This window comes from Ustilago hordei, assembly GCF_900519145.1.
Source record: "Ustilago hordei strain Uho2 genome assembly, contig: UHO2_contig_17, whole genome shotgun sequence".
In the NCBI taxonomy this organism is placed as follows: domain Eukaryota; kingdom Fungi; phylum Basidiomycota; class Ustilaginomycetes; order Ustilaginales; family Ustilaginaceae; genus Ustilago; species Ustilago hordei.
The window spans coordinates 355180-382279 of record NW_024545291.1 but is presented as its reverse complement, the minus strand read 5'-3'; the positions used below and the strand labels follow the sequence as shown (position 1 = coordinate 382279).

At 52.5% G+C, this 27100-nt stretch overlaps 11 protein-coding genes across 11 annotated transcripts; 4 read left to right on the top strand and 7 right to left on the bottom strand.

The window, feature by feature from the left end:
* Positions 1-519: 519 nt before the first annotated feature.
* UHO2_06191 (uncharacterized protein) lies at positions 520-1152 on the bottom strand (the record flags this gene model as incomplete). Its single annotated transcript, XM_041560414.1, has 1 exon — positions 520-1152. One exon carries the CDS (start codon positions 1150-1152, stop codon positions 520-522), a length of 633 nt encoding a protein of 210 aa, XP_041416348.1.
* A 2922-nt stretch (positions 1153-4074) lies between these two features.
* UHO2_06190 (uncharacterized protein) lies at positions 4075-5802 on the top strand (the record flags this gene model as incomplete). Its single annotated transcript, XM_041560413.1, has 1 exon — positions 4075-5802. The coding sequence occupies one exon, from the start codon at positions 4075-4077 to the stop codon at positions 5800-5802; it is 1728 nt and encodes a 575-aa protein (XP_041416347.1).
* Positions 5803-6368: 566 nt separating this feature from the next.
* UHO2_06189 (uncharacterized protein) lies at positions 6369-7763 on the bottom strand (the record flags this gene model as incomplete). Its single annotated transcript, XM_041560412.1, has 2 exons — positions 6369-7048; positions 7145-7763. The coding sequence occupies 2 exons, from the start codon at positions 7761-7763 to the stop codon at positions 6369-6371; spliced, it is 1299 nt and encodes a 432-aa protein (XP_041416346.1).
* A 422-nt stretch (positions 7764-8185) lies between these two features.
* UHO2_06188 (uncharacterized protein) lies at positions 8186-14818 on the bottom strand (the record flags this gene model as incomplete). Its single annotated transcript, XM_041560411.1, has 2 exons — positions 8186-14524; positions 14660-14818. 2 exons carry the CDS (start codon positions 14816-14818, stop codon positions 8186-8188), a joined length of 6498 nt encoding a protein of 2165 aa, XP_041416345.1.
* Positions 14819-16016: 1198 nt separating this feature from the next.
* On the bottom strand, positions 16017-17053 carry UHO2_06187 (uncharacterized protein; the record flags this gene model as incomplete). Its single annotated transcript, XM_041560410.1, has 2 exons — positions 16017-16113; positions 16197-17053. 2 exons carry the CDS (start codon positions 17051-17053, stop codon positions 16017-16019), a joined length of 954 nt encoding a protein of 317 aa, XP_041416344.1.
* A 318-nt stretch (positions 17054-17371) lies between these two features.
* On the top strand, positions 17372-18643 carry UHO2_06186 (uncharacterized protein; the record flags this gene model as incomplete). The annotated part of the gene is made up of 1 exon (XM_041560409.1): positions 17372-18643. The coding sequence occupies one exon, from the start codon at positions 17372-17374 to the stop codon at positions 18641-18643; it is 1272 nt and encodes a 423-aa protein (XP_041416343.1).
* Positions 18644-18749: 106 nt separating this feature from the next.
* UHO2_06185 (uncharacterized protein) lies at positions 18750-20166 on the bottom strand (the record flags this gene model as incomplete). Its single annotated transcript, XM_041560408.1, has 2 exons — positions 18750-19333; positions 19413-20166. 2 exons carry the CDS (start codon positions 20164-20166, stop codon positions 18750-18752), a joined length of 1338 nt encoding a protein of 445 aa, XP_041416342.1.
* A 270-nt stretch (positions 20167-20436) lies between these two features.
* On the top strand, positions 20437-22188 carry UHO2_06184 (uncharacterized protein; the record flags this gene model as incomplete). Its single annotated transcript, XM_041560407.1, has 2 exons — positions 20437-21227; positions 21312-22188. The coding sequence occupies 2 exons, from the start codon at positions 20437-20439 to the stop codon at positions 22186-22188; spliced, it is 1668 nt and encodes a 555-aa protein (XP_041416341.1).
* A 172-nt stretch (positions 22189-22360) lies between these two features.
* UHO2_06183 (uncharacterized protein) lies at positions 22361-23254 on the bottom strand (the record flags this gene model as incomplete). The annotated part of the gene is made up of 1 exon (XM_041560406.1): positions 22361-23254. One exon carries the CDS (start codon positions 23252-23254, stop codon positions 22361-22363), a length of 894 nt encoding a protein of 297 aa, XP_041416340.1.
* A 755-nt stretch (positions 23255-24009) lies between these two features.
* Positions 24010-25002, top strand: UHO2_06182 (uncharacterized protein; the record flags this gene model as incomplete). Its single annotated transcript, XM_041560405.1, has 1 exon — positions 24010-25002. One exon carries the CDS (start codon positions 24010-24012, stop codon positions 25000-25002), a length of 993 nt encoding a protein of 330 aa, XP_041416339.1.
* A 205-nt stretch (positions 25003-25207) lies between these two features.
* Positions 25208-26482, bottom strand: UHO2_06181 (uncharacterized protein; the record flags this gene model as incomplete). The annotated part of the gene is made up of 1 exon (XM_041560404.1): positions 25208-26482. One exon carries the CDS (start codon positions 26480-26482, stop codon positions 25208-25210), a length of 1275 nt encoding a protein of 424 aa, XP_041416338.1.
* Between the last annotated feature and the right edge of the window lie 618 nt (positions 26483-27100).

Below are 27100 nucleotides of genomic sequence, written 5' to 3'. Positions count from 1 at the left end.
CTGTGGTGGAATATGGTCGTCAATATTCAAGTCGGCCGACGTCCCCTCGGCCGGTGTGAAGAGCAAGATGATGCTCTTCTTGCGATCCGCTTTTGTCGTAAGGATCGGAGGGTAAAAGGTCTGTCTCTCTTTCAGCTTCAGCCTGCAAGGTGCTCAAATCTGCCTTTGCCAGGTGGAGAAGCGCGACGCGAAGCTGACAAAGCATGACCAAATACAACTTTTACTATTTGAGTTGCAGAGCAGCTTTTCTCTCGTCCGAGTCAAGGGTGGTCTATGAATCAAGGGTCTTATTTTTAGACTTTCAGACTTTCAGTCTGGACGGCAACTCGAACTCGGTCTCCCTCCCTCTCGCTCTCTCTCTCTCTCTCTCACACACACACACACACACTCTCTCTCTCTACTAAAGGACATCCAAAGCACGCCTTCGAATCACTTGGGCTGGCCTGTTTGGACGCTGCTGTTCAGCTGACGTGCAAGCGACACTTTCGCTGTCCGTGCTCTACTCTTCAGGGTGTCTAATCAAAGCTCATTTGAGTGGTAGTTGGATACCGTTGCCGCCTGACCCGCAACCGGGTTGGGCGATTTTAGTTTGATTGACAAGGACTGGTGGTGAGGATGTCTTGTCTGGAGACTCATAGCGGGAGGGATAGCCAAATGAGACTGTGATAGGAGGCCATCAATTGCAGGTCTAATGATCGGCGGAGATGTGGCGCCTATTGTGATGCTTGCAGTGTTGGGGCGTTGGGTTTGATGTGGTGGTGAGGGATAGCAGGCCGAGGCTCGATGATCTCGGTCAGGAAGGTCTTGATGTTGGGGCGACCTGGCAACCAAGCTGAATGATGCAAGTGTCGCGGGCGCCGCCTGAAGTGCATCCAGGGACTTTGGCCTGGAGCTTTTAAGCCTCGGTGCTGTCACTTTGCTCCAAGGAGATGGATCGAGGATCGATAGCAAGGCAAGCTCCCGATACGAGAGTCGAGGCAGAAGGCGCGGCTGTTCGACATGGCAAGGTCTCGGCATGGACATCCCGGCGCCTGGGTTAGAGTAGCACCAAGCTGCAACAGATTGTGAAAGGAAAGCTCCTCCAATTTGACTCGATGCACGAATGCTGCCGAAATCCGAGACGGGAGCTTGTGTAGAAGGCTCTAGTGTCATGTGAGCACAGGGCGGTTGCCTGAAATGAGACGAAATGAAGTGGAAGCCACCGGTTCCTTCGCTGTGCACTCGTAGGGGCTCAAGCTTATCATGATTAAAAAAAAAAAAAAAAAAAAAAAAAAAAAAAAGCTTTGCAAAGAGCAGCGGGAGGCAAGGGTGGATGGGCAAAGATGGATCGCGAGGATCAGAAAGGGACGCCTGGATTGATACAAGCAGCTTCGCTACTGTTGATAGGCCGACATAGGCACGGCAAAGGCCAGGAGGGAGTTTCGCCTCGTGCGTATGCGAAGATCAAGCGAGATGCTGGAGCTTGTCGTCGACCTCAAGGTAAGAAGGATGGTCCGCACTTGAGATGCACTCGCTTGCTCGCACCATGCAAGAGGGCCTAATCCAGTGAGGTGGCAGTAGACAAGTAAGAACGGGATAGACTAAAGCTCGGCTGCGGAATGCATGATACTGTATCATAGCAGATCTTAATGAGTCAAAGCTCTAAAATGAGTCAAAGCTCTAAAATCAGCCGAACGACAAGAGGTCTTAAGCCTAACCCTAAGACCCACCAAACGTCTAAGAAAAAAAAAAAAGAAAAAGAAAAAAAGCTGTAAAAAGGCCGCTTGCAGACAAGGCAGAGGGAAGGCTACGCAGGCGCGCCTCTTCTCTGGCTGATCAGTGCGCGAGGATGATTACGTGAAGCTCGCATCCTCGTTGGTTGTCTCTCACTAGATCACTGTCGTAAATTAGCCCATCGCGACGTGGACTATCTTGTGTCGGCCCAGCCGAGCAGCGAGGGCCTAAGCTAGCTAGCTAGAGTGGTATCGCAGTGAGAAAGAGGGCAGAGTGACTGAGGACTGAGGACTGAGGACTGAGGACTGAGAGCAGAGTGACTGTAGATGCGAGAAACAAAGTTTGAAATGAAAAGACCAAGAGGGTGTGGGTGGAAATAAGCTTTGGCAGGCTCAGCTCTTTGGCCTTTTCAACTTGCGCTTCTGTTCATATCGGAAGCGACTGAAGAGGTTAGAAGGCCGAAAAAGTGGGTTGTAAGATGTGCTGTGATGCCAAAGAGAGTTTCAATTGCTTCACGGGGTTGGCCGATCGGCGCACTGCTGGAGTGAAGGAGAGACTTGGGGCCGTCGGCCTGCTTGCTTGCTCGCTTTTACAGATGGCTGTCTGATGGCATTCCGTGCGATCCGAGACTGCTGCTGACTTGCGCTGTGACTCTGAGGCAAAGCGAAAGCGAAAGCCCAGAGAAAGATATAGAGATCCACACCTTAACTTTTGGCTGCAGGGCTCATGATCCAAGAGAAGAATTATCATTCGTCCCCTCGCCTCTCTTTCTCCGTCGTTGTTCGGCCCCTCACCTCTTCTTTTATTATTATTATTATTATTATTATTATTATTATTATTATTATTATTATTATTATTATTATTATTATTATTATTATTATTATTATTATTATTATTATTATTATTTTTATTATTTCTATTATTATCGGCTGTTGCGAGATCTCTGAGCTCTTTGCCTGTTCTCTATAGCCAGAGGGAGCGTTGTGTGTGTGTGTGTGCAAGTGTGTGTTGTAATGTGCTGCTGCGGTATGTGCAGTTCGGTCTCTCGCTAAAGTGTCGCCCTTGTCTGCTGTCTTTCGACCGCTCTTTCGGCTTGTCCCTTTTATTCTCTCTCTTTCTTTCTTTCTCTCTCTCTCTCTCTCTCGCAATTCTGGCTGAGTCGAGGCGAGTTTTCCTTCGTCCTTGGGGACTGACTGTTCCTGTTCGGTCAACTTGCAGCAGACTTTGCCTTGAAATGTCAATCTCCCTCTGCCTCTGTCTTCTTGCCTCGGTTCTTTGCCCTTCTTGCCTCGCTCTCTCTTCTCTCATTTCCATCCCACCCAGATTCTGGGTGCTGGGCCCTTGATTTTGCTCAGCGTCCTGATCAGATCTATCCATCTCTCCCTCTTTTCTCTCTCTTTCTCTCTCTTTCTCTCTCTCTCTCTCTCTCCCCGTTAGACACGGCTTTCAGCAAAAGATAGGGGCCGTGTGTCGCTCTTCGCTCTGCGCTCTCGGATCGGTGTTGGCGTCGCTGTCACTTACCGCTCACTGCCGCCACGTCTCGGTCATTCACCTTTGTGGACTATCATCCCATCCGGCCTTCCTTGCCTCTTGCTTCCATCGTCTGCCACTAGACTATACGACACAACACATGTTCCGCATCCTATCCCCTTCACCCTAAGCTCATCTTGATCTTGATCTTCATCGTCATCTTGATCTTGATCTTGATCTTCACCTCTACACTCAAAAAAGTTAACCTGGTTCCCTGCCTCCAGCCTTGAATCTTCTCAACGCCATTCGCCGCTTTGATTGCGCAGTACACGTAGATGCAATCACCCTGGCTCACTCAACTCTCCTCCTCTCTTCTGACAGTGCTCGTCTGTCTGCACACCCACTCTGGGCATATCACCCCTCCTCCTCTTCCCCATTTGCACGGCTCCAATCTCACATCTCTTAAGCGTCTCCAAGTTCAGCTGCCACTTGCAGCCTTTCTACCGCAACACCGGACCCTGAACCCTTCATTGCTTCCGCGCACGCGCGCACTTGTCAGCCTTCTGCCTGATTTGTCTTTCGCTTGAGACACCAGCTTGCTCATCCGTCAGACGCTGCTGAGTATTCGCAGTTGCTTCTGTCTTTAACTTGTCCCATTTCCATCTCTGCAAACTTTCACGCAACACTCATGTCTCAACACCTGTAGTGCCTTGCCCATATTCTCTTTGGACGAACATACACGCATCGACTAAAGCGACCCCTTTCTCTCGCTTCTCCTACTTCTACACCCTTTCCGCCTACGCCTTCCCCACACCGCACCCTACCAATTCACTTGCCATCGCTGACGCCACTCCTTTCATCGTTCTCGTTGTCATCACCGCCATTACCACCATGGCAGCTTCCAATCCTCTCATCAACTCCCCACATACTGGTCTTGGTCGACACTTTAATATGCCCTACCTCACTCGATCTAGACGATCCCACTCATTCCAGTTCGACCCTACCGGTGGTCCTCGCGGACTCTTCGACACCGCCCGAATGCAAGAGCCCAATGAGGAACCCACCTTCATCCCAACATCTCTCGGCGAGCATCTCTTGGAACGTACCTATCTCGACGATGTTGTTCGACCACTGGTTCGAGCTCTGGTCAAGGCACGCATGACATATGGTTCTCATTCTCAAGGTGCACCTGAAAGCTCGCAAGCCTATGCTGACCTCGAAAAGCTTCGTCGTGAGCTCGAACGATCAGCACAACGTGCTCGCAACGCTGAACTGGAACGCGATGATCTTGCTCGCCGTCTTGACCTTGTAGGTTCATCCGAAGTAGCCTTGCATGACCGACACGACCGACAACCAGTGGTGCAACACATGCATCTTGCCGATCAGATTGCCGCCCCTGATTCTTCCAGAGCTGGTACTGCACCCACTATCGGCTTGAAACCTCCTCGTCCCAGCGATGTCGACTCCATCCGTGGCGGCGGATACGACCAGCGATCCAGTGTACCAGCTTCAACAGGTGTTTCTCTCAATCTGGCGCAAGGTGAGGGTCCCGCTTCCATCATCATCGCCACCCAAGGTCCCTCCGGTGCACCATTCAACTCGACTTCTCGACCACATCACGCTTCTGGTGCCGAACACATGTCACCGGCCACGTCCTACGCTCATCCTGGCGCACCTCGACACCCTCCTTACCCTGCCGACATGCACCATGATCCTCACGACCCCGAACATCGTCAAATGGCCCGCATGCCTCACCACCCTGACGCAGAGTATGCATACGCCGACGAACGGGCCGATCGATACGGCTTGCCTTCTGGACAACCTCCTCACCGCCACAGTCTCTCACGATACAGCGGTACAGCCCGTTCACCACCCACTTCGAGCTCCTATCTCACCTCTGCAAGCGAACGATCCTCCATGCCTACTCTCACCAACTACCCTTCCACTTCCTCCAGCAGCTCTTACTCCGCTGCCACCCCTTACTCATCTGTTCACCCATACGACAGCCATGAGATGGAAGAAATGGAACGATCTCGTAAACTCGCTCGACTCCGACCCGGAGAGCCTATCGACCATCATCACTCCCTCGGCCACTTTGGTCGACCTTTAGGCGTACCCCCTTTGAGCAACTACGTCATCACCCCGACCTCTGAAGTTCCCTCCGCCTACCCCATCCGCAAACTCGCCTCTACCAAAAACCGCACCTGTTCCAACTGCGCCGCTCCTCACGATGCAAAATTCCGTCGAGGTCCCAATGGACCAGGAACTCTCTGCGATCGTTGCGGTTCGCGATGGAAGAAGTTTAAAGAACAAGAATCTGCTTCTCAAAGGGATTCGCTAGGTGCATCGGGAGGTCCAGCAGCAGCAGCACATGCTAGGTCGAGCTCAGCAAGTGCGTCTTCGGAAAGTCCGGTGGAAGCTAGTTCCAGCTCGTTGGCTCCTCCTCCTGCCACGACGAGCCGGGAGAGTAACAGGAATAGTGATAGTAGCATCCCTACCTTGGCTTCGACGGAGGCTTCGGCAAGTAACGGTAATCGGAAAGATATTTCGCCTAGAGATGGCGAGCGGCAGGGAGCGAGGGAGAGAAGTGCTAGTGTTGATCAATTGATCGATGACTAGAAACCCATCACAACATGTTTCCCACACAGAGGGAGCAATATACATTCTCATGTAACCTAGTCTCTGGAATACTCGACAATCTGTAGTGCCCGACAATCTGAGAATTCCAGAAACGGCAAATGTCCAGTTTTGTCTTTGCAAAACCACCAACCCTCGTTCTGCCTGTCTGATACCTTTCGACTTTCATTGAGGTACATGTCTTCTTCATGCCTTTTTCATGCCTTCTTGCGCATAGTTTTCCAAGCGGACACTTTAGACATTTAGCCTGCATGTTGAGTTAATGGTGCTTCTTACAACCTGCTTGTTCATTTCTGCTTAGGCGATACTCACCTCTTGGTGCGTTGGCTAAAGTCTGCTTGTAGAGCTTTGAGGACTTTGGGCCGGGTTTTGGCCTGCAATCCACTTAGTTCGTTGGTGTTAGGGTTGTATAATTTCGGTTATGTTTCGTGTGGTTAAGTTCAGAAGAGTGGTTAGATTGCGAAGACGTTTTGAACAATTTCATTACACTTTCTTAGATACAACTTGTGTGTGATTCTGTGGTTTATGAACCAAATCTTACCGGGTGTCTATATGTCCTCCTCTATCTTCCTCTCTTCGTTGGCCTTCTCACCTGACCCACCAGCTGCTACCCCTGCTGCAGCTAATCCAGCATAATACCCAGCAATCCACCAACCATTCAACTCCTTCTCCCTCTCCTCACCCTCCTTAACTCCAACCGAGTTCGGCGTAGTCTGAACAGTCTTAACCGCCTTTTTCCAAGCCGTGTTTCCCTCCAGATGAGCGCTTGGAACGATCGTTACTATTTCCTTCCCCCTCCTCACACTTTCCATGTTCTGTTCCTCGGCTTCATTCTTCCCTTTCTTTCCTTTCTTCTTGCCTCCATGAACTGCATCTGGCTTAGTGGTAATTTGCTTCCGTTGGGCAAGGATCTGTTCCGTATCTTCTCTAACCTGAGTAGCCAAAAGAGAGTTATGGAGGGGAGCGTCTGTCCATAGCGCTGACTTAGCTTCTTCCCCAGACCAATGCAGATTGTGTAGGTGGCAGTATTGGTGTAAAGCGGCGTTAAATGCCGACGTTAGGGTTGAATCCGACCATATTTCGGTGTGGGAGAGGGGTCTGCCTCCTCCACCTACTTCTATTGGTGGTCGAACGGCATGCGCTGGTGCTGATGGGAGAGTGTTGGAAGTGATGAAAGTTTGGGATGGAAGGGTTTTGGCTGCCCATAAACGATCGAATTCTGCGACATCTGGTATGGCGAAGTTTGGTAAGAGGTCTTCTTCTTCTTCTTCTTCTTCTTCTTCTTCTTCTTCTTCTTCTTCTTCTTCTTCTTCTTCTTCTTCTTCTTCTTCTTCTTCTTCTTCTTCTTCTTCTTCTTCTTCATCCTCCTCGGAGTCGTGTCCTTTAACGTATGCATCGCTTTCTTGATTTTTCGAGTCTTCGTCAGCACCTTCGGGGTCTGGCTCGACTGAAGCTGATGTGTTTGCAACGTAGTCGGAAGGATGCAAGCCGGTGTAATGTCGATGAGATCGATCATATGGTTCTGCGTATTCGTCGTATTTCCATCCTATAAACGAGCCCTCCTCTTCCCCTTCACCGTTTCCGTTCAAGGATCGATTATCTTCTTCTCCGCCATGTGTAGCATCGTAGTACTCCTCCCCCTCCATCTCCTCCTCATCACCGTTCGTAGCGATCCCCCTGAGATGCGGACCTTCATCGAATCCTGCCGAGCTAGAAGGGTTGTATGAAGGATCGTCCCGATGCAGGCCATTCCCCCTGCTCCTCACTGGATCTTTCGAATTAGCGTGTTTTTGATGCTGACCTTTTTTGCGCTTCTTCCCATTAGACTGTGGGTGAGTTTTGTACGAGCAACTAGCTTCTGTCCCACCCTCAGTGGCCGTTGACGGTGGTGGTGGAGGGCAATCCTCGGTCAAGTCGCTGTACGACACGAGACGCCGCGACATCCCTGTTTCTTTGTCAAACTGTGAAGACCGAGGTCGGCAAGTAGATGTGTCGATAGGGTAAGTGATGGAGCTGAAGAGGAAGGGGTTGAGAAGGAAGCTCAAATAAGTCAGTGTTGGCGCAGGAGGAAGTCCGAGTTCCGAGTTCCTTGTTCCTTTTTTATTTTATTTTTTTAAATATTTGGTGGCCTCCGCCTGCAGCCAGACCCTAAAGACAAACCCTCTTCGCAACGTTCTTCTCACCTGTCAAACACGAGGCTTACTCTTCGATCCATCGCAACTCTCCCGGTCCATGCTTTCACAGTTCAAGCTATTGTCTTGGTGAATTGAGACTGAATGATAGTGATGCTTTTATGGATAAGTATGTGTAGATACTGGGTATTGAATATGTCTTATGCTTCTCTTCTTCCCACCACTATGGGCGACTAGGACCACCATCCACCTTCATCAACCTCGACTTCCTTCCTACTGCCCGTAGACGCGAACGAAAAGGATCTCACCCCCATCACCAGCTCCCCTAAAGTATCAGCCGAAACACTACCGTTACTGACCCTCAAACCGCCCTTCGATAACTTCGGGGCGTGCATTGATGCCCAGGCACCAGTGGGAGGCTGGAGCGACTCGACTGCTTCCCATTCTTTTTCAGCTGTTGTTTGCTTTTGTATAGCTTCAATTTGAGCTTTGAGCTGCTCGACCAACTTCTCACTTTCCTGCAACTGCTTTTGGGTCTTCTTATGCACCGTCTTCTCCACGAACCCGTCCTTCAGCGTAACAAGATCGCGTTCCATCTCGCTGAACCTCTCGTCATACCTCCTGATCTCCTCTCGCATGTGTGTTTCTCGCTCTTCGCCCTCTGCGAGTTTCTTCTTCGTCTCCTCTAGCTCGACAGCTTTGACTTCAAGCACACCGAGTCGAACAGTAGCCTCCGATAACTGATCAGCTTTAGCCTCCAGCTCCTTCACCCTCTTCTCTCCCTCAGCGAGCTTTTGGTGGCTTTGTGCAGCTTTCTGCTTCTGAGTAGCGGATAGTTGTTGCAGGTTGGCAATCTTGCTGTCTTGTTCAGCAATACGCTTTTCGAGTGCTCCCACTTGACCTTCTGCTTTGGATGCGCGTTCCAGGACTGATTTCGCGGACTCGTAAGCTTCCCTTTCGGCAACGGTGGCTTGTTCGAGCAGACGACCCATACGGTCTTGTGTTTCGGCGGAGGCGGACTCTGCTCGGTCGGCTCGTGCGACTGCTTCAGAGACTGCTTTGTTGGACGCATCGAGCTCCTTAGCCCGCTCAGCCTTGGTAGCGGCCAGCTCGGCTGCCATCTGCGCGAGCTGGTCACGAAGCGTAGCAGATTCCTTGTCGGACGACGTGACCTTGGCAGCAAGTTCAGCCTTTTCAGCTTCAGCGCGAGCAGCCCGTGCTTCAGCCTCTCTGAGCTCTCGTGCCATCGCAGAGCTTGCTTCGGCTTGCTTCTCGAGCTTGGTGGTGAGCTCTCGGTGCACCTCCTCCGTCGAAGTGTACTGCTTCTCGAGACGCTCGAGTGCCTCATAAGAGCTATTGAGCACTTGATAAACACCAGCAAGTTCAGACAGCGTCTTTTCAGCAGTCTCTTGCATCAGCCCCCTGCCCTGTGCTAGATCTTCAAGCTTTTCATAAAGCTCCGGATTGTCACCAGCCGCAGAGACTGTACCCAAAGCACTTGCCTTCTGTTCGAGCTCCGACTTGATCTCTGCGATCTGCTGCAAGATGAGACCCTGCTTCTCGCTCGTCTCGCTAGCACTGGACAGAAAAATCTCCGTCTTGGCATTGATCGCACCTGGAAGCTCCGACAGTGTTCGTTCGGTGTCTTCTTGCTGCTGGAGGATTTTCTTGCTCATCGATCTAGCATCTTCTTGCTTGGAGATAAGCGGCTCGAGAAGGGCCAAGACGGGATTGAGATCGACCATGTGCTCGATAGATTGCTTGCCAATCACCTCTGCAAGTCTGGTGACTAGCGCGTCCGAGTCGACGGGTTCGCTTTTGAGACTCTGCACGATCGGGTCCATAAGCTTGACGGTCGACTGAGCGATTCGGAGGGGGGACGGCAGAGCCTCAAGGAAGAGGTCATGACTGCTCTGGGTGTCTTCCAGTAGACCTCTGCGTTCTTCTGATAGCAAAGGACCGAGAATTTGACCGAGCTGGCTGGCAAGACGATCTGCCAAGCTTGTCTCGTTGGCCACTTTATCCTCGAGCAGAGGAGGCAAGCACTCCTTCAGGGCAGACTCTAGTTGCTCCTTGACGGAGTCGCTGACTTGGCCGATGGAGCGTTCTAGACCGTGCAGCTCGGATTCGAGCATCTGCTGGATATTGGATCGGTCTCCCGCGCTCTTCTCGGAAAGGAGGAAGAGGTTCTCGTCGAGCTTGGCCTGCATCACCTGTTGGAGCTTGGTCTCGGACTCGGACTGCACTTGCTTGGCTGAGTTGGTGTGTGACTCGAACAAAGTAGCAAGATGGGTCACAAGGCGCGAAGTGACAGCTTCCACCATGTCACCGGAAGTGTTGAGTCCCTTCAAGCCATCGATGTTGCGCTCATCCTCTTTAGCAGAGGTAGCGAGGTTGTTGCGGCTCAACTCCACCTTCTGCATGACCTGCGCCATGGTCCCCTCAATCTGCTGGCGGAACTCGCCAAGCTTCATCTCGAGGACGTCTTGCACGTAGTCAAAGTCCCACTCGCCAGGCGCATCGACCAGACCAGAAGCAGCCATCTTCTCATCTGCGGAAGGGTTGCGGCGTCGACCGGGTCGAACAGTAGCTTGCGTTTCATCTGAAGCGTCAGTGGACTTTCGTACGTGAGCTGAGAACGTAGTAGCCAGCTGATTGTCCAGAACCTCTTCCATGCGCCTCGAGAGTTCGTGCACAATCTTGTCTTGGTCCAAGGATAGATCTGCTGCAGCTACAGCACCACGTGGAAGCGGACGCACCTGACCCATAATGGTGACCTCATCAAGTATCTTGCCGGCCCATCCCTCCAGTGCCTTATCGACGCGCTCTACGATCTCCTCGACAAAGTCGGTGAGGCTTTCGTCCTCGTCGTCTTCATCGTCGCCGTCTCTGACAATCCTTCCATGTGAATCACGGTCCGATCGTCGCAGTCGCCTATCTACAGATGACATGCCAATGCTAGACGAGGGGCGTCGGTCGCCCCATCGCACCGATAAGCCTGCGCCGATGTCGGATGCCAAGGAAGCGGCTGAGGACTGGTAGCTGTGAGGTCCGGCGGGGATTTGTATGGGTCGTGATCGCTCCGCTGGCCAGACTGACTCTGGTCGTGCAGCTCGACCCCACGTCACTGGAGCTCGTAGCGTCTCTGTTGAGTTCTGGCCCAAGTCAGGGTTGGCGACAGTCTGGTTCCAGTTATCTTCAGCTGAAGCAGCCGAGGAGGCTGGAGCGCTCTCGACTGAGAGCCTGTCTTGCGAAGCCTGGCCCTGCCCGAGCGCGCAATCCTGTTGCGGCGAACGACTCGCATTGTTGGACTCTGACTGATCGTTCTCGGACGGTCGCCGAATTGGAATGGCCTTGGTTCCGGTCTGTCTGGTGAAGAAAGAAGGATCCCGAATCGAAGGAGTTGCATCCTGCTGGGTAACTCCCTGTGCCTGCTGACCCCAGTCAGGGAGTGTTGGACGCTTGAAGCTGGTCGAGGCACTGACCTCAGATGCACCTCGAGCCCATGTCGGCACGAAGGAAGGAGCAGCCGGGGTGAAGCGGGACTCGTGCGATACCGCACGCTGCTGCTGCTGGAAACCAGGTGGCAAGAAGGGAGGTGGACCTTGTCTAGACAGAGTGCTGAAGTCTCGCATGGGTCCTTCGATACTTGCTGCCGATGTCTTGGGTCTGGGAGGACTGTTGTTGTACTCGGCATCTCGCTCGTCTTCGCTGTTGTAGTCGATAGGACCGTAGCGGGTGCGCTTCTCACGACCTTGCTTCTCCCGATTCTCTGCTTCATCGTCTCCAACAATGCAAGTGATTCCTATTGATGCGCCTTCCGGTCTGGGTGAAGCACCTCGTTCCAAGTCAGGCACTTGCAGACGCACAGCAGACTTGAATGTGAACGAACCGGGCGTGAAAGAAGGGGCGCCGACGTTGAGGTGAGGAGCATTAGCTGGTATGTCGCCAAGCGCGCCTGATCCAAAGCTTGAAGTCTTGATGCTCGGCAGGCGGAAGTGTCCTGCCTCTCCATCGCCATGCGTATCTTTGTTGCTGGCAACAGGTGCCGACACGGCTCTGTTGGCAACATTGCCGCCCGTGTTTCCACCAAACTTGAACTCCTTGGCTCCAGGATTGAGCATCGACATTCCGGAAGCTCGTCCGAGAGTGCCGGACATGGGTGCACCATTGGTTGAGGTAGAGTTCCCACCGTACGCTTGCTGCTGCGCGTGAGATGCCGAGGGTTTCGGCGGCGGGAAGCGGAAGTCCTGGCTCATTCGTGTCCCTTTGTCCGTGCGTCTGGACTGATCGGTGTGACCAAAGGTTTCAGTGTCGTCAAGATCGGATTGAATCTCGTCTGAGGGATTGCTGATGATGTCGGCCTGCATCGAGCGTCGAGCATGTGGGTTATATTGCAAATAGGCAGAGCCCTCTGCAAAGTCGTAGCGAGTGTGCCCGTGCAAGTCGCCCTCACCGATGCTGCTGCTGGGAAGGGTGTTGTCTGTGTTGGCGCGACCGCGCTGGCGGCCCTTTCGCTCTCGGCGAGCAGCTCGTTCATCAGCGCGAAGTTGACGACGTAAAAAACGCTCTTCCTTTGCAGCTTCTTCGTCCGAAGGATTGCTGAACTGCTCGTCGGAAGGCGTCAGCGAGTCTCTCAAGCTGTCATCATCGCTGTAATCCGACATGTCGTCGTAGTTGTGACGATCGTGAGCATCGCCGAAAGCAGAAAGATGGGCACTGGTGCGACGAGCATTCCAGTGCTCAGGGCCATACTCGTCGAGGTCCTCTTCAAAGTCAGAAGCGTCAGCGTCCTCGCTAGGATTCGTGCGAATCTCGACGTTATCACCATCCGAGGGGAGCTCGTCGCCGTTCTCTTCTCCACCGCGGTGAGATGTGCTCACCGAGATTCTTGAAGCTTGTCGAACATGCCTTCGCGACCGGCCATGGCTGTGAGTAGCGCCGGCTTCAGTCTCTTCATAACCGAAGCCTCTGCCCAAGTCTTTCCAGTTGCCACTGCCTGAATGCTTTGCCGCATCCAAGGGAGATTGCACAAGCTCATCCTGTCCTTCTTCCTCGGCTACATCTTCGACAATTTGGGCTAGGAATGGCTCTGTCTTGCCAAATATGGCTTCTGAGTCGGAGAGAGGCTTCTCTGGCAGGTCATGCGTCTCGGAAGGTGACTTGGAGGGACCTTCGTCTGAGTTGGCTCGGATCATGTCCAGGGCACTGAATACTTCAGGACCGAACGGACCACCGGAGCTGGGAAGGCCAAGCGACATAGTATGGATGTGCTTGGGCGAAGGTCGGACACCCAGCTCTGTCGTGTCCTCTCCACGACGGCGAGCAAACGCGTCACGCAAGCGATCCGGCAGATCCGATTTGAACCGATCAAATGGTTGATGCTTTGCGCCGTCCTGTTGGTGATTAGGATCGTCGGTGTCGATAGGCTTGTTCGGATTGTTTTGAGACTCTTGCTGCAACTGCAAGAAACGGTTGAGCTTGAAGCTGACCATGCTTGGGTCGGCCGGACTGGAGATGGACAAGCTGCGACCCTTGTGATCTGCGTTGAATGTGGCGGATTGCGATGGCAGCAATGGCTTGGGTCGAGGCAGAGACAAGAGGGCCTCTTGCTCAGCCGCTTCAGCTTCCATCTGCTGCTCTTCGTAGCGCATCTCTTGATACTCGTCCCAGGCACTCATCCCCGGCAGATAGATATCAATGGTGTCCGGCAAGCCAAGCGAGTGTGGCCATGGCTCAGGGTGAATCTCGCAGGTGATGACGGCATCGTCCGGCACTTGGATGCATGGAACTTGATCATGCTGCTCGGAGCTCCAAGGTTGGCGCTGTACCCACTTGTGTCGCGTGGCAGCTGCTGCACGAGCATGACGACGCTTGGCAGCTTGGCGCTTGTCGGAGGTTGCATCGTGTTCTTCGCCAATCTCTCGAGATTCCTGTCGATTCTCAGCATGTTGCTCCTCCTGGGCCAGAAGCTCTTCATCCTCCGGCAGAGGCTGCTCATTCGGCACCGAGACAAGGACCTTCTTCTTAGCCTTTAAAGCTGCCAGACTGGCGGCAAAAGCTGCTGGGTTCATGGATATGGAAGGTGTAGAGTTGTGGCCGGTACTTTTGAGTGGAGTGACTGGTTGTGGGCCCTTGCCTTTTCGTGGCTTGATGCCATTCATGAGCCCGCCAGGATGAGGCAAGCCGAAATTGGGCTGTCCTTGAGGCATCACAAATGGACTTGGAGGTACAGATGCGTGTGGTGAAAGCGGAGAGGGTGGACCTGCAAAGCCAAGAGCCTGTGGTGGTATGTTGGTCATAATGGGCGGTGTCGCAAGGAAGGCGGGCAAGCCGGTAAGATGTACGCTTGCTGGGCTGATGCCATGGCCTAGCCTGTGAGCTGGCAGAGGCGATCTGGAGACATTTGAGACGGAAGGAGGTCCAGGGTGATATGGGGTGGTGGGCGTTTGAGTCTTGAAAATCGGCGCATTTGCACCTCCTGGGACAAAGGGTCGAGAGTTGGCGCTCAAAGAGATTGTGCCACCAGGAATTCCGCCGCCTGGGACCATCTGATTCTGGATCTGCGATAGCTGCGACAAAGTGGTGGTGCGACCGAGAGAGTGTCAGCATGCTGCACAAGCGAAAAGTGATTCTGATGTGTTGCGGCGGTGCCAATTGAGCTGGACAGGTCTGTGTCGTTGGCGTCTGTGTTGTTGACAACTTACCATTTGCTGACCATTGCGTTCCTGTAAGGGCGTTGCTTGACCTGATGCGGAAGGTGGCATCTGTAGAGGTAAAGGTTGACGAGCTGTGGGAGGATTGCCGCTGAAGCCTCCGCCAGGCTGAAACGGGGGTGCTGCGACGTTGAGAGTCGTGGCTTCCATCTTGTCGAGGCTAGGAGCGACACCACGCTGCTATGGAAGATTCCAAAGAGGGCGATGGGAGAGAGCGAAACCACTCTAATGCAGCAGATGTCGGCGCTTGTATTTGATAGGAGTCGCTCAAAGACCTCACGACGAAGCCATGGATGGTGATTTGGCTATCTGCTGGATAAAACTGATGAAGTGGTCGAATGTGAGGCGGAGCCTTAGCTGGGCTACTATGATGGAGCACAAGAGGTCGGGGGGGGGGGGGGGGGCAGTCGCGGTGTCCTGCTTGTCCACTGGGAGCGGAGATGGCGGGGTGAGAGCTTGTAGATCGTAAGCGTAAGCTTGATGAGGGTGATGAAAGGTATAGTTGATGCGCAGGGACCAGTTGCGTCTTGGGTCTGATGATGATTGGGGGAAGGGTGGAGGAGTGGAAGGTCGCAACCAAGATACCCACGCATGCACACAGAGAGAGAGAAACACGCACTTGTCAGACATGCGTGTGTGCATTTCTGTTCTACTTTCAGCCTCTCTTCTGTCTCTGTCTGTGTCACTTTGCCAGAGAGAGCTCGGCTGTCACTTTTGAGATCAGCCTTCTGAAAGACACAGACACATGTTGAAAAGTAAAGACCTTGGGTCCCGATAACTGGCGATCGGGGAGAGTCCGAGTACGATGTCACTGCTGCTAAAAGACAGAAACATATATACTCAATTGACTAGTGAACATGGTGAGAACCTAGTGTTCTCAGCTTGATATATATACATTCGTGAGGCTGATGCCTATCGTGCGGGTATGCTCTTTCATGACCTAGCCTGACAACGAGTGGGACTGTGTTGTATCCGATCTCTAGCCAGATCGGCCCCGTTGGATTCATGATCAGATCTCCTTTCCCGATTACGTTCTAGATCGATCTTGCCCGATCCTTGGCTATATTGACTTCCTACTGGATCGTTATCTTTAGCATGTGCCTGTCTCCCTCTCTTTTGTGTCACTTTCCTTTCGCTGACGCGAGTTTTTACAACAGAAACCCATTGTTAGAGCCAGGCAAACTTGTACGCATTCGTTGCAAGGAGATCAAGTCATGGCCAAGGCTTGACGCCGTCGACAATGACACACAAGCAGCTCATCTCATTGCTCTTCACATTCGTATACAATCAGTGTGGCTGTGCGACTGTAGTTGCATCGACAGGCTATATCGAGTGATGGCGTTTTGCTCTATCTTGTGTCAGAACCGGAGGCGGTTGACTCGCTCGATGCTTTAGCAAGCATGCTTTTGAGCTGTTCCACACGTGCTCGCATGCTTTCGCACCGTCTGTCGAATTGGACCAGGAGCAAGTATGTCAGTATTCTCTCTTTTCTGTGTGGAAGGAGACATGTTCGCTGTGGCGAGCTTACTCTCGTATCAATTGCGTTTCCTGCTTCCTCCTCTCCAATTGCATCTCCATGATCAGCTTGAGTGTCTCTTTCGCCTGCACTGGTCTCAGCTCGTTGACCAGGAATTGCATGTTGACCACTACATTCTGCATGTGTTTCAGTCGGTCCTTCGCTTCGGTGGACTGCGTCCAGAATCCAGGCTGCGTCGCCATTTGTTGTTGTTGCTCTTCTGGCATCAAGTTTGGGTCTGGCACTGCTGGTACCCAGACATCGTATGGCTGGGCAGGCTTGAGCAAGTCAGCTGTGATCTCGCGGTATGTTTGCAGCAGTGTCTGAAATAGTGTTAGCAGAAGCTCTTTGCGGTTAGTCCCTTGCAGAGGATAGAGGACTGGAATGCCGAGTTGTTCTAACGTCGGCGTGACATCAGGAATGGGCCATAGCTGACCAAACACTGTGTACCCGCCATCTTCTTCAATCCAGTCTACATTTGGTGGCTCGAGCTCTTTCTTCAGATCAAAGTCTGGCAGGTCTCTGATCCTTGCTTTTGTGTCGTCCGCTCCAACTGCTGTCATCTCTACATCTTCCCCCTCCGAATCCGTCTTGCCTTTGGCGCTATCGAGATGCTGTCCAAGTATCGCATTTTGCCTTTCCATCCTCTGTGATAACGTGAGCTGATCCCAAGGTGCTTCGTCTTCTGCTAGCGTGTGCGATTCGAGCACTTCAAGGTATCTCAGGTTGCGTTTTGTGAACTTCTTGTAGATTTGCGGTGGGGGAGGGAAGAAGGAGGTGCTGATCTGATTCGAGTTGGAGGGTCCAGCTACAGCAACATCGTCTCCAGCTTGTTGCTGCGTGTCAGCGTCCTCGTGTTCGCCATTCATTCTCAGCCGTTGGACTCCAGCTTTACTGGCTTGTGTGAAGATCGGGAATGCAACTAAGTACTAAAGAAAGAGCAGACACTAGAGAAAGAGCAGACTTGTTGAATCTCCAAGCTTGGCCTCCACGACCGTGCGCTGGCAATCCCGAGATCCGAAAACTTTATTATCGCGCCGATATACAAACTTCCAAGCAACCTCCTGAAAACGAGTCACTGCATCGTATGCATACATGAACTGGAAACATCAACGTCCATCATCCCCCACCCGACGACCATCTTCCATCCGACCATCTTCCATACCACCGCATCACCGATTTGCAGTATGAGCAAGACTCTAGACACCTCCAAAAGGGAGCAGACCATCAACCTCGGTGCTGGTCCCAGCTGCCTCCCCACCTCGGTCCTTCTCGAAGCCGCACAAGGCATCCTCGACTATGAAGGCACCGGCATGGGTCTCGTTGAACTCTCGCACCGATCCAAGACTTTCCAAAAGCTCATGGACAAAACTGAAGCTGATCTTCGCGCTCTTCTCAACATACCTGACACTCACGCCGTTCTCTTCTTGCAAGGTGGTGGCACAGAGCAATTCTCCGCCACAGCACTCAACCTTCTTGCCGCACACGCAGTCAAGAATCCAGATTACTTCAAGTCGAACGGTAGCAAAGGTCCTCCCTGTGACTACGCCGTCACTGGATCTTGGACTGCCAAGGCGGTGAAGGAAGCTGCTCGTCTTGGAGCAACTACCAATGTTGCTATCGACTCGCGCAAGGTTGAGGGAGCAAACGGCAAGTTCGGTTCGATTCCACCCATCAGCGAATGGAAGTTGAGCCCGGTGGAGAGTATGCCTGCCATGCTCTACTACTGCGACAACGAGACTGTTGACGGTGTCGAGTTCGCCAACCCTGGCTTCCCTATTCAGGAGTTGCCAGAGGAATACCGCAAGCAAGTGCCGCTAGTTGCCGACTGCTCGAGTAACATCCTTTCCCGCCCAATCGACGTAGCTGCACATGCGATCGTCTTTTTTGGCGCGCAGAAAAACGTCGGTCCCTCCGGCACCACTGTCGCTATTGTTCGCAAAGATCTCATCGTAGACCCAGACCAAGGCGTTCCCAACGGAGGACCTCGCATCCCAACAACATTGGTGTACAAGAACATGCTGGACAATGGATCGCTGTACAACACTCCACCCATGTTTGCCATTTATGCTTCTGCACTCGTCTTTGAAGATTTGCTCCGCAACAAGGGCGGTGTAGCAGGTGCAAGGGAGCGATCAGAGAACAAGGCCAACTTGATCTACGGCTTGATCGACAACAGCAACGGTGTCTATCTGCCAACAGTACGACAGGCTTCGGCGAGAAGCAGGATGAACGTCACCTTCCGCATCTCAAGAGCAGGAGAGAACAAGCCGGACTCGGCACTCGAGGAGGCTTTCGTCAAGAAATGTGCCCAAGAGAACATCGTTCAGGTCAAAGGACACCGTTCGGTGGGTGGTATTCGTACCAGCTTGTACAACGCCGTAACGGTTGAGCAGACTCAGAAGCTCGCCCATGTTATGACAAGATTTATGGAGAATGTCAAGGCTGGTAAGTTCTGAAGTTGCCAATCGTCTCAGTCTTCTACACTGCCTCAATAGATGTCTCATTACACACTTTTGCTTAGTACTGTGTGATGCTTGATGAGTGTTGTATTGCGACGGAGCTCTAATCAGTAGATGATACCGGTGTATCTGCCTGACCTTTCTCCTTCTGCCGCTTCTTCTGTTTCTTCTTCTTGTTGATTTTCTTTCTTCTTTCCTTCTCGATTTGCCTATCGATTCGACTGCCACCGCGCTCGCCTCTAAGGAGCTTCTCCAGCGTGAGACTCAACCTGCGACGTGCCAGCTCACGATTGCGGTCTCGTGACCGTGTTTCTTGACATGTGACTTTGGTTCCTGTTGGTATGTGGCTCAGCTGGACGTTGGTGGAAAGCTTGTTGATTGCCTGACCGCCGGGACCAGAGCCGCGGATGAATTTTTCAGCTAGGTCCTTCTCGTCCAAGGTGAGCGGATATTTGCGTGAGCCTGGTTGAAGTGTATAGCTGCCGGCAGTGAACCATTCTGGCAGCTCCAATTCGGAGCCTTTTGAAGTTGGCGAGCTGGGTGTCGCCGACTGGTTTGATGAGGTGGTATCGACTGCCCTCGAATCTGCCACATTAGTATGGAAAAGTCCGTCATCTTCTTCCTCTGCCTCTTCAAATAGACCGACGTCATCTTCGGCCATAGAGCTCGTGCACTCTTCGAGACTACCTGTTCTTGACGTCAGAATCGAGGCGTCAGTGGATGTTCTTGTTGTTGAGTGTCAGGAGGAAAGGCAGCACTTACACACCAACTTGGCCTTCGAGCCACTCTTGCGTTGTCTCAGCGCCTTGCTTTTCCGAGACATACGTGTACCGATCCAAGCTCTCGTCTGCCTCTTCCTCCCTCTCGTGCTCGATTCGGTGCACGTGATACCATGGCACGCTATTGTCTTGCTGCCTTTGCAGCTCCGCTTGACTCCAGAGGACTCTAAGTGGGAACGTTGCCTCGAAGTTGAACTCTGCCAGATCGTTTGGAAGCAGCTCGGGCCTGTCCTTGCGCAGATACTGGTTGCTGATTGGTGGGTCGATGAGTTGCAAGGCTGTGAGCGGCCGAGAAGAGACGTACGTCTGAGCGATCAAGGCAGCTGGACCTTTGGTGATCATGATAGGTGGCAAGAACGGTGTCTCTCCTGCTTGGCGCAGAGTGTCGATTGCATCATTTTCGAAGAGCTCCATGAGCGCTGCCGAGTCTCTGAAGTCAGCTATCGGCTGATCCGGGTCGAGGTCGAGCAGCAGAGACCGGAAGCCTTGCTGCGAAAAGTGCTTGATCCATTCTGAAAACGCATCGGCCGCTGGTGGGGACCATGTCCATTTGGAAGCTGTGAGGAAGAGAAGAGGCGTAGGCACTTCTCGAGGAGCGTCGGAAGCGGCATTGATCACTTTCAAAGTTGACTTGAAACGTCGGCTGCTCCGACTTGTCGACGCAGTATTACTTTCGAGGCGGCTAGTGGAAGCTGCAACCCGACGGAAGCCGGTTGTGGCTATTGATACGGCTCGCAGCATTTTGTATGATCCCCTCCAAATCGACTGAGCCGAAGCAGCGTTTTCAGCGCCGACTGGTGTAATAGTGACGAGAAGGAAGAAACACTTGAGCGCCGTCGCAAACTGGCCGATCCTAACCGAGCCTCGCCGTGGGAAAAAGAGGCGCTTCAGGGTCCAAAATTCCCGACCGGCCGATCTGAGGCTCTTTCTCTCTCTCTCTTTCTCTCTTTCTCTCTCTCTCTCTCTCTCTCTCTCTCTCTCTGGCAAGCAGATGCTCACTCTTTTGCAACCATGACCGACCCAACTGCCAGCACCATCACGGCGACCGCCGCCGCCCCAGCCGATAGCGCCATCGGATCAGGCAAACGCGAACGCGATCCCTCATCCCCGTTCGCTCCCGGCTCCCCACTCACAGAAGATAATAAAGAGACCAAAAGACTTCGGCTCACGCCAACTCAGCCTACCAATGGATTCGCAGCGCAAGAAGGCGAGGTTACTATCCTTCCTAACCTCCACCTGCCTCTCAACGAAGACGTCTTTCGCACCTTCTTCCAATACGCACACGACCGTCACGACGTCTTCCTCAAGCGTCAACGGGGAAGGACGCAAGAAGAATGGACAAGCGACCCCGTACTGTGCACTACCAAGTTCGCTAACATCTATCGAGTGCTCGACCGGGGCACCCAGTATGTGCTCACACAAGTTGTTCAGGACGGCCCTCAGGACTTGGAGGAGGTCTGCTTCCGTATCTTTCTATTTCGCTCGTTTGCACGAGTCAGCACCTATGAAGTGATCAAGAGCGCGCTCGGTAGCCCACCGACGCTCAAGACCTTTTCGCCTGCCGCTTATGAAAACATTCTGCTGCACCACATTGGTGCTGGAAACCCCGTCTACGGAAGCTCTTACTTCATCCCCGCGCCGAGAGAATTCGGGACACAATACCCATTCCAGTCGACACTGAGGCTAGTCCAGCTGATGCTCAGGACCGGACTGCCAAAGAAGCTCGCCGACCTACATCACATGCGAGATGCGCACTCGCTGCTCGCCACTTTCCCGAGTCTAGGGTCTTTCCTTGCTATGCAGTGAGTTCCTCCCAGTTCCGCAGCACATCGACTGGCACAGTTTAATAACCTGCTCCTCTGTTCATTTCGAAACCCACCACACAGGCTCTTGCTCGATCTCAATCTATCAGACCACTTTGACTTTAGCGAAGAAGAGTTTGCTGCCTGCGGGCCTGGTTCCAAAGCCTGTCTCGTCGAAATCTTTGGCAAGTTTGTCACTGGCTTCGAGCTCGAAGCGATGCGATGGATCCAAGCGAACCAGGATCATTACTGGTACAAATACGGCATCACCGATGTGCCACACCTGTGTCCTGCTCGCAAGCCAGGTCTTAACGTCGTTGATATCGAACACACGCTCTGTGAAGTGTTCAAGTACCGTCGAGCCAAGAAACGACTCAATAAACGTAGTTTGCGTGTCAAACGTGGTCGCTGTCGACGTGCATCAACTGCTCGGCCCGACTCTGTTGCTGCTACGCCCACCGCTCCGGTGACGCCTTCAACCCGTGCTGTCACTGTCAAGCAGGATGACGATCAGGACGGTGTCGACGGCCTCGACTTTGAACGTATTCGATCGAATGGCTCAAAAACCTCCTCCACTACCACCGATAAGGTCAAAACCTTTGCTCCGACCACAGACTCAGTCACAGGTGCTCTACCAGCAAAGTGGCTCAAGCCGCGTCCAGCTGAATCGTACGAGCGACCTGAACCAATCGATGACAGCGAACAGGTCTTCGAAGTCTCACACATTGTCGCCATCACCCCGACCCACAGCAAGTGTTTGGTCCGCTGGAAAGGGTTTGGTCCAGAAGACGATACGTGGGAGAACACCGACGAGCTCGTCAACAACGGCGCAAAAGAGGCAGTCGAAGAGTACATGAAATGGATCAACAAAGTCCGTGACGAAATCAGTAAGATGCTCGACGAAGAGAAACAGCAGAGGATCAAATTGGAGCAGATGTCGGCTGAAGCACTCATAAATTAAAGTCAACAGAATACAACCAGGTCCGAAAGAACTAGTGATCCAGCATTGCCTTTTGCCAACCTTCCACTCTCACTTGCTTTCTAAGAAGGCTCACACAGTCAATTCTTGTAACCATAGCGCTATGTATGAATGGGTATATCGTCGTCAAAAAAAAAAAAAAAAAAAAAAAAAGCTATTGACATGACTCGATTCGATCCAGTTCAGCATCATCTGCCTGGACTTGCTCTTTGAACCAGAATGGCAATTTCTCCTCCTCGGGGTAGGTTATGAGATCCGTATCGAACATCTCGACGAATCTTTCGTTTGTTGCTCTTGCCCTATTACCGGCAAAATGGAGATACTCGAGTAGAATGGTAGCGAAGTTCCATCGTTGTAGTTTGCGAAGACAGCCGAGTAGGACTCCGATTTCGTGGATTCCTGAAGTGTCGGTGACTAGAACCGGATGATAACTTGAGTTGAGCAGGATCTGCAACGAGTCTTTCACCAGTCCTTCTGTTAATGTTGGGCTACTGGAGGAGGTAGAGAAAGGAGCTGTGGTGGGAGAAGATGTGTGAAGCGGCGCAGAGGGAGACTTGAACGTGTGTAAAAATGAGAGATCTAGTGATCCTGTGTCCTCCTCTCCTTCGTCCCCTGATTTATCGCTGGTGGTTGGAGCAAGGGAAGGGCTGTAAGAGGAAAAGTCTTCGCTACCCCACCGTTTCAGTCCGAAATGGAGGAATTTGATGCCATTGTTTTTGCAAAATGCCGTAAGGCTCGGCGAGGGTAGCTCTGCGGTCAGGGAGAGGATTGTTTTAAGCTGTAGAGTGCGTAGGAAAGTGTGGTTGGATGGGATTGGGGTGGCAGAACGATATATTTGTGGTGCGACTGAGGCAAATAAGGCGGGAGGTTCGACTAGGGATGCTGTTGGTATTGCTGCGTTGGAGTGGTGGTGGTGGTGGTGGTGTGAGTGGGATGAGGAGTGTGAGGAGGTGTGTTTGGAGGATGAGGATGAGGATGAGGAGGCATGGTTGTGTTGGGCGAAGCCGGAAGAAGATGAGGCTGGTGGGGCTAGGTGCGAGCTCGACATCTTGAGTAATGCTTCACAAAGAGGTGCAGGATGATGGAAAAGGTGAAGCGAGGAGGAGCGGAAGGATGTAAAGATCTAAGTCAACTTGGACCCTTGAAAAGCTTCCGACTCGGATCTCGGACTTGCACGGCCGCTCCTATTGAGAATGACGTTCCAATATGATGATATTGGCTGACGTAAGCAGATACAAAAAGGGATCGGGTGGAGGACAGTCTGATCGGGGATCGAGAATCGGGTACAACATGGTCCCGCTCTTTGTCATAGTTCGTCATTAAGTAGGATTTTGCCACATTCGGCAAGTACCACTCATTTGTATATATATCAAGCGGGGAGCTCGAGGCCCGCGCGACATTCTTTCCGCAGTCAATTGAGTATACACGTTTCTGTCTTAAAACAGCAGTGACATCATGCTCCGACTCTCACCGATCGCCAGTCATCGGGACCCGTGCGATCCACTTTTTCTCAGCTCCATGCTGAGATCTTCCTCGACTTTTGTGAATTAGCTCTTCTTCCTTCTCTTCAATCTCGCAGACCTAGACCACGATTCTCATAAGTGATCTTCACAAGCGCATCGAGCTTGGCTGGGAAGACACCATGCTATCCTCTCCTCGTAGATGCTTGAAAGCGCATTGTACAGGCAGCTTCGCATGAATAGGGTACAAAGCTCGATCTTGTTGAAGCGCCTGGCAAATGGCCGCCTGCTTTCTGCCCTACCACAAACGCGCTGCCTATCTTTCCTGTACCCATCAAGAAGAATGTCTAGACGCTCAACAAGGCTCAGTGGTGGGCCGACTACCTCGGACTCTCCCGCTACTGCCGGACCCTCACGATGGACCAGCAACAGCGCCACGAATCGTTCCTCAACCTCTACACAGTCCGAAACGAACGGCTCGACACCATACTTGGAAGAATGGACAACAGAAGCATTACAGGCCCAAGTCAAGCGGTATGGCTTCAAAGTCTCCCGCAAGCGTGCCACTCTAATCGACCAGCTCAAGTCTGTGTATGAAGCTTTGCAACGTTCAAAGATTCCTTTTGAGCAGCCATCTGATGTTGCTCAAGATAGCCCACCACGAAAGTATACACAGGCTGAGCCGGCAAAAGCAACAAGAACGAAGTGGAAACTGGTACTACCGGAAGCCACGGCAGACAGCATAGGGAAGGGAAAAGGCAAAGGTCGAAAGAGTGACCCATTTGTACTGGACGACATCAGCTCCGACTCTTCTTCCTCCTCTTCAGTTTCAGTGCTAATAGCTACAAATGGAGGAGAGCAAGAGCCAAGGGACTATACAGCGCAACTCGAGCTCGAAGCAGCTTCTGCTACCGATGGCGAGCTTTCCCCTCCCCTCTCTTCCGTCTCTTCATCCTCTTCGTCTCGCTTGCCTCTGTCTGCTTCTGCTTCACCGACCAAGCCTCGTCGTCGGCGATCTCATTGCACAGCCTCTTCATCTTCAGCAGACGCCCCACTGTCAACACTCACAGCACCGCCAGAGGACGAGAGTGCAGCAGTAGATCCATCTCCAGCACTAGCAGAAACAATGACCATCGCTATCCGATCTGACCCCAGCGTCTGGAGCCGAATCCTGCGCTACGAGCCGATAAGCTTTGACGAAGTAGTCAGTATCGCCACTCAATCCGGATTAGCCATGGACACGGGCAGGAGGAAGGAAGAGTTGAGGACGTGGCTTGATAGACAGTGCATTTGTTTCTATTCTGCCGATCTCACCGGGTCTCGTTCTAGACATTGACAAACGCACACACGCCATCAAAAAAGCATTGGGAAGACGAAGGGAGGATTAGATTTCGACAAGCAAATGCAGAACAAACGCTAACGCATCAAGCGTAGACCGTAACAAAGGGGCAATTTCGAAGGCGAAGCATAGGACAAGGGCTAGATCGATGACCGTAGGGAACAAAGGAGCGGAAGCAGGGGCAACGATGAGGAGAGAAGGATCAGGCATGGATCTCGACGGAGGCTTTGCCCTTTCCCTTGTCCTTTTTGTCCTTATGACGAGCGTCGACGTGGGTGGCGAGGAGACCATGATGCTTGAGACACCCAGCAAGCTTCTTTCGCTCCTCATGGTCGAGCTTGCCTGGAGTGTCAATACAGAGATGCTTGTCATCGACTTGAACAATGCCATGTTTCTTCCTGTAGTGCTTCTCTACCGAGTTCAATCGCAGTTGACACTTGTAATCGCAGTGTTCCTCATCGTACTGTTCGTGTTCAGCCTTCTTAATAGGCTCATCCTTAACCACCTTCTTGAGTGCTTCAACATGATCTTCCTCACCTACAGCACGTTTGGAGATGCCAGTAAGACTAAGCATCGATCCACCCGCCGAGTGACTTGCCCACCAGAGCAAGTCTCTTGCCGAACCATCACCGTTAAAGTACGAGTTGAGACTGTTTGGGTAAGGATCGGGTTTCTGGTTAACAGGGAAACCACCCAACCAAGCGGATCGCTCGACGTAGCCTTGTTGACGCATCCATGTAACAGCTCGTTGGTGGAAGCTCTTGATGTCGCTCTGCGATCCACCGGAGGCTTGGGTGATACCGTACTCGGTAACCCAGATGGGCAAGCCGAATGCGTCGTGAACGGAAGAAATCCACTTTGTGAATTTGTCAAAGTCTTGCCATGAACCGTACCAGTGTACCGCGACGAAGCTGATGTTGCAACCCAACTTCTTGCATTCCGACATGAATTGCTCGAGCCATTGCAGATTCCAGCATACCTGAGGGGATGCGACCTGGACGCCTCGATCAGCGAATGGCTTCAACTCTTGCATCCACAACTTTGCTGCTGCTTTGGGCCCGAGATCGGATTGACCCTGAACATCGGGCTCGTTGAATGCAAGGAGATACTTGGGAAGAGGACCCTTGTTCATCTCTGACTTGACTGCGTTCCATTTGTCCCATTTCGAAGGGCCCCAGAAGGTTGGAACGTACTCGAAGCCGAGTTTGTCAAGATCAGGAACACAGGTGTCTTGCCAGTGATGGTACCAATTGAAATCAGTATGACGGGTCGACTTGAGACCCTTGATGCATGATGGACCACAGCCCCAAGGAATCCCGACCTGGTGACCTGATTTCTGACCCCGTTGTTCGATAGCATGGTGCTGTGGGTGTTTGTGGTGGTGGTGGTGCTTCTTGTGGTGGTTGTCATGGGCATCAACCATAGTGGCCAGCGCAATGGTGAGCAGGGAGGCGAGGAGGCCAAAGCTGAACTTCATCTTGACGACCTGAGGCGATCACAGAAGAAAGCAGGCTTTGTGATGACGAAGGAGAAGGGATGCCAAAAGGGCACGGTAAGAATCTTTGCGCAGCAAAGTAGAACGGAGGAGATTCCTGGGATGAGTGACGAGATCAAGACGAGAAAGGAGGAAAGGTGAGGGAGGGAGGGGTGCGGACAAGGGTTGAAGAACAGGTGGCAGTGGTTTTATGTGGGAGAGGAAGCAGGTCCTGAGGGGTCTGGAGTGTTTCTGTCTTTGTGAGCATGCAGCGCTGGATTGTGGTTGTGAGTGGAGCTGTGTGACCTTCGATGTTGTAATGCAGGCTCAAGGCTCATTGCAGGGCATGAGTGGCTGTTGCACGGGGGGAAGTCGCTGTTGAGTGGGGTTCGCTTTGGTGGTTTTGCTCACGGTGGGATGAAGTAAAAGCCAATGCTTTGGGAGTGAGCTTGAGTTCCCACGCCAGTTCTTACATGAAACCCACTTGACCTTGCTTTGCCAGCACACCGACAGTCGCACGGCTGGACAAAGGGCACTTACCCAACTCGCCCCTACGGTGAAGCTCTACTCATGCTGTGCTGAGCATGATGATTGTAGGCACTGGACAAAGCGTTCTGCTTG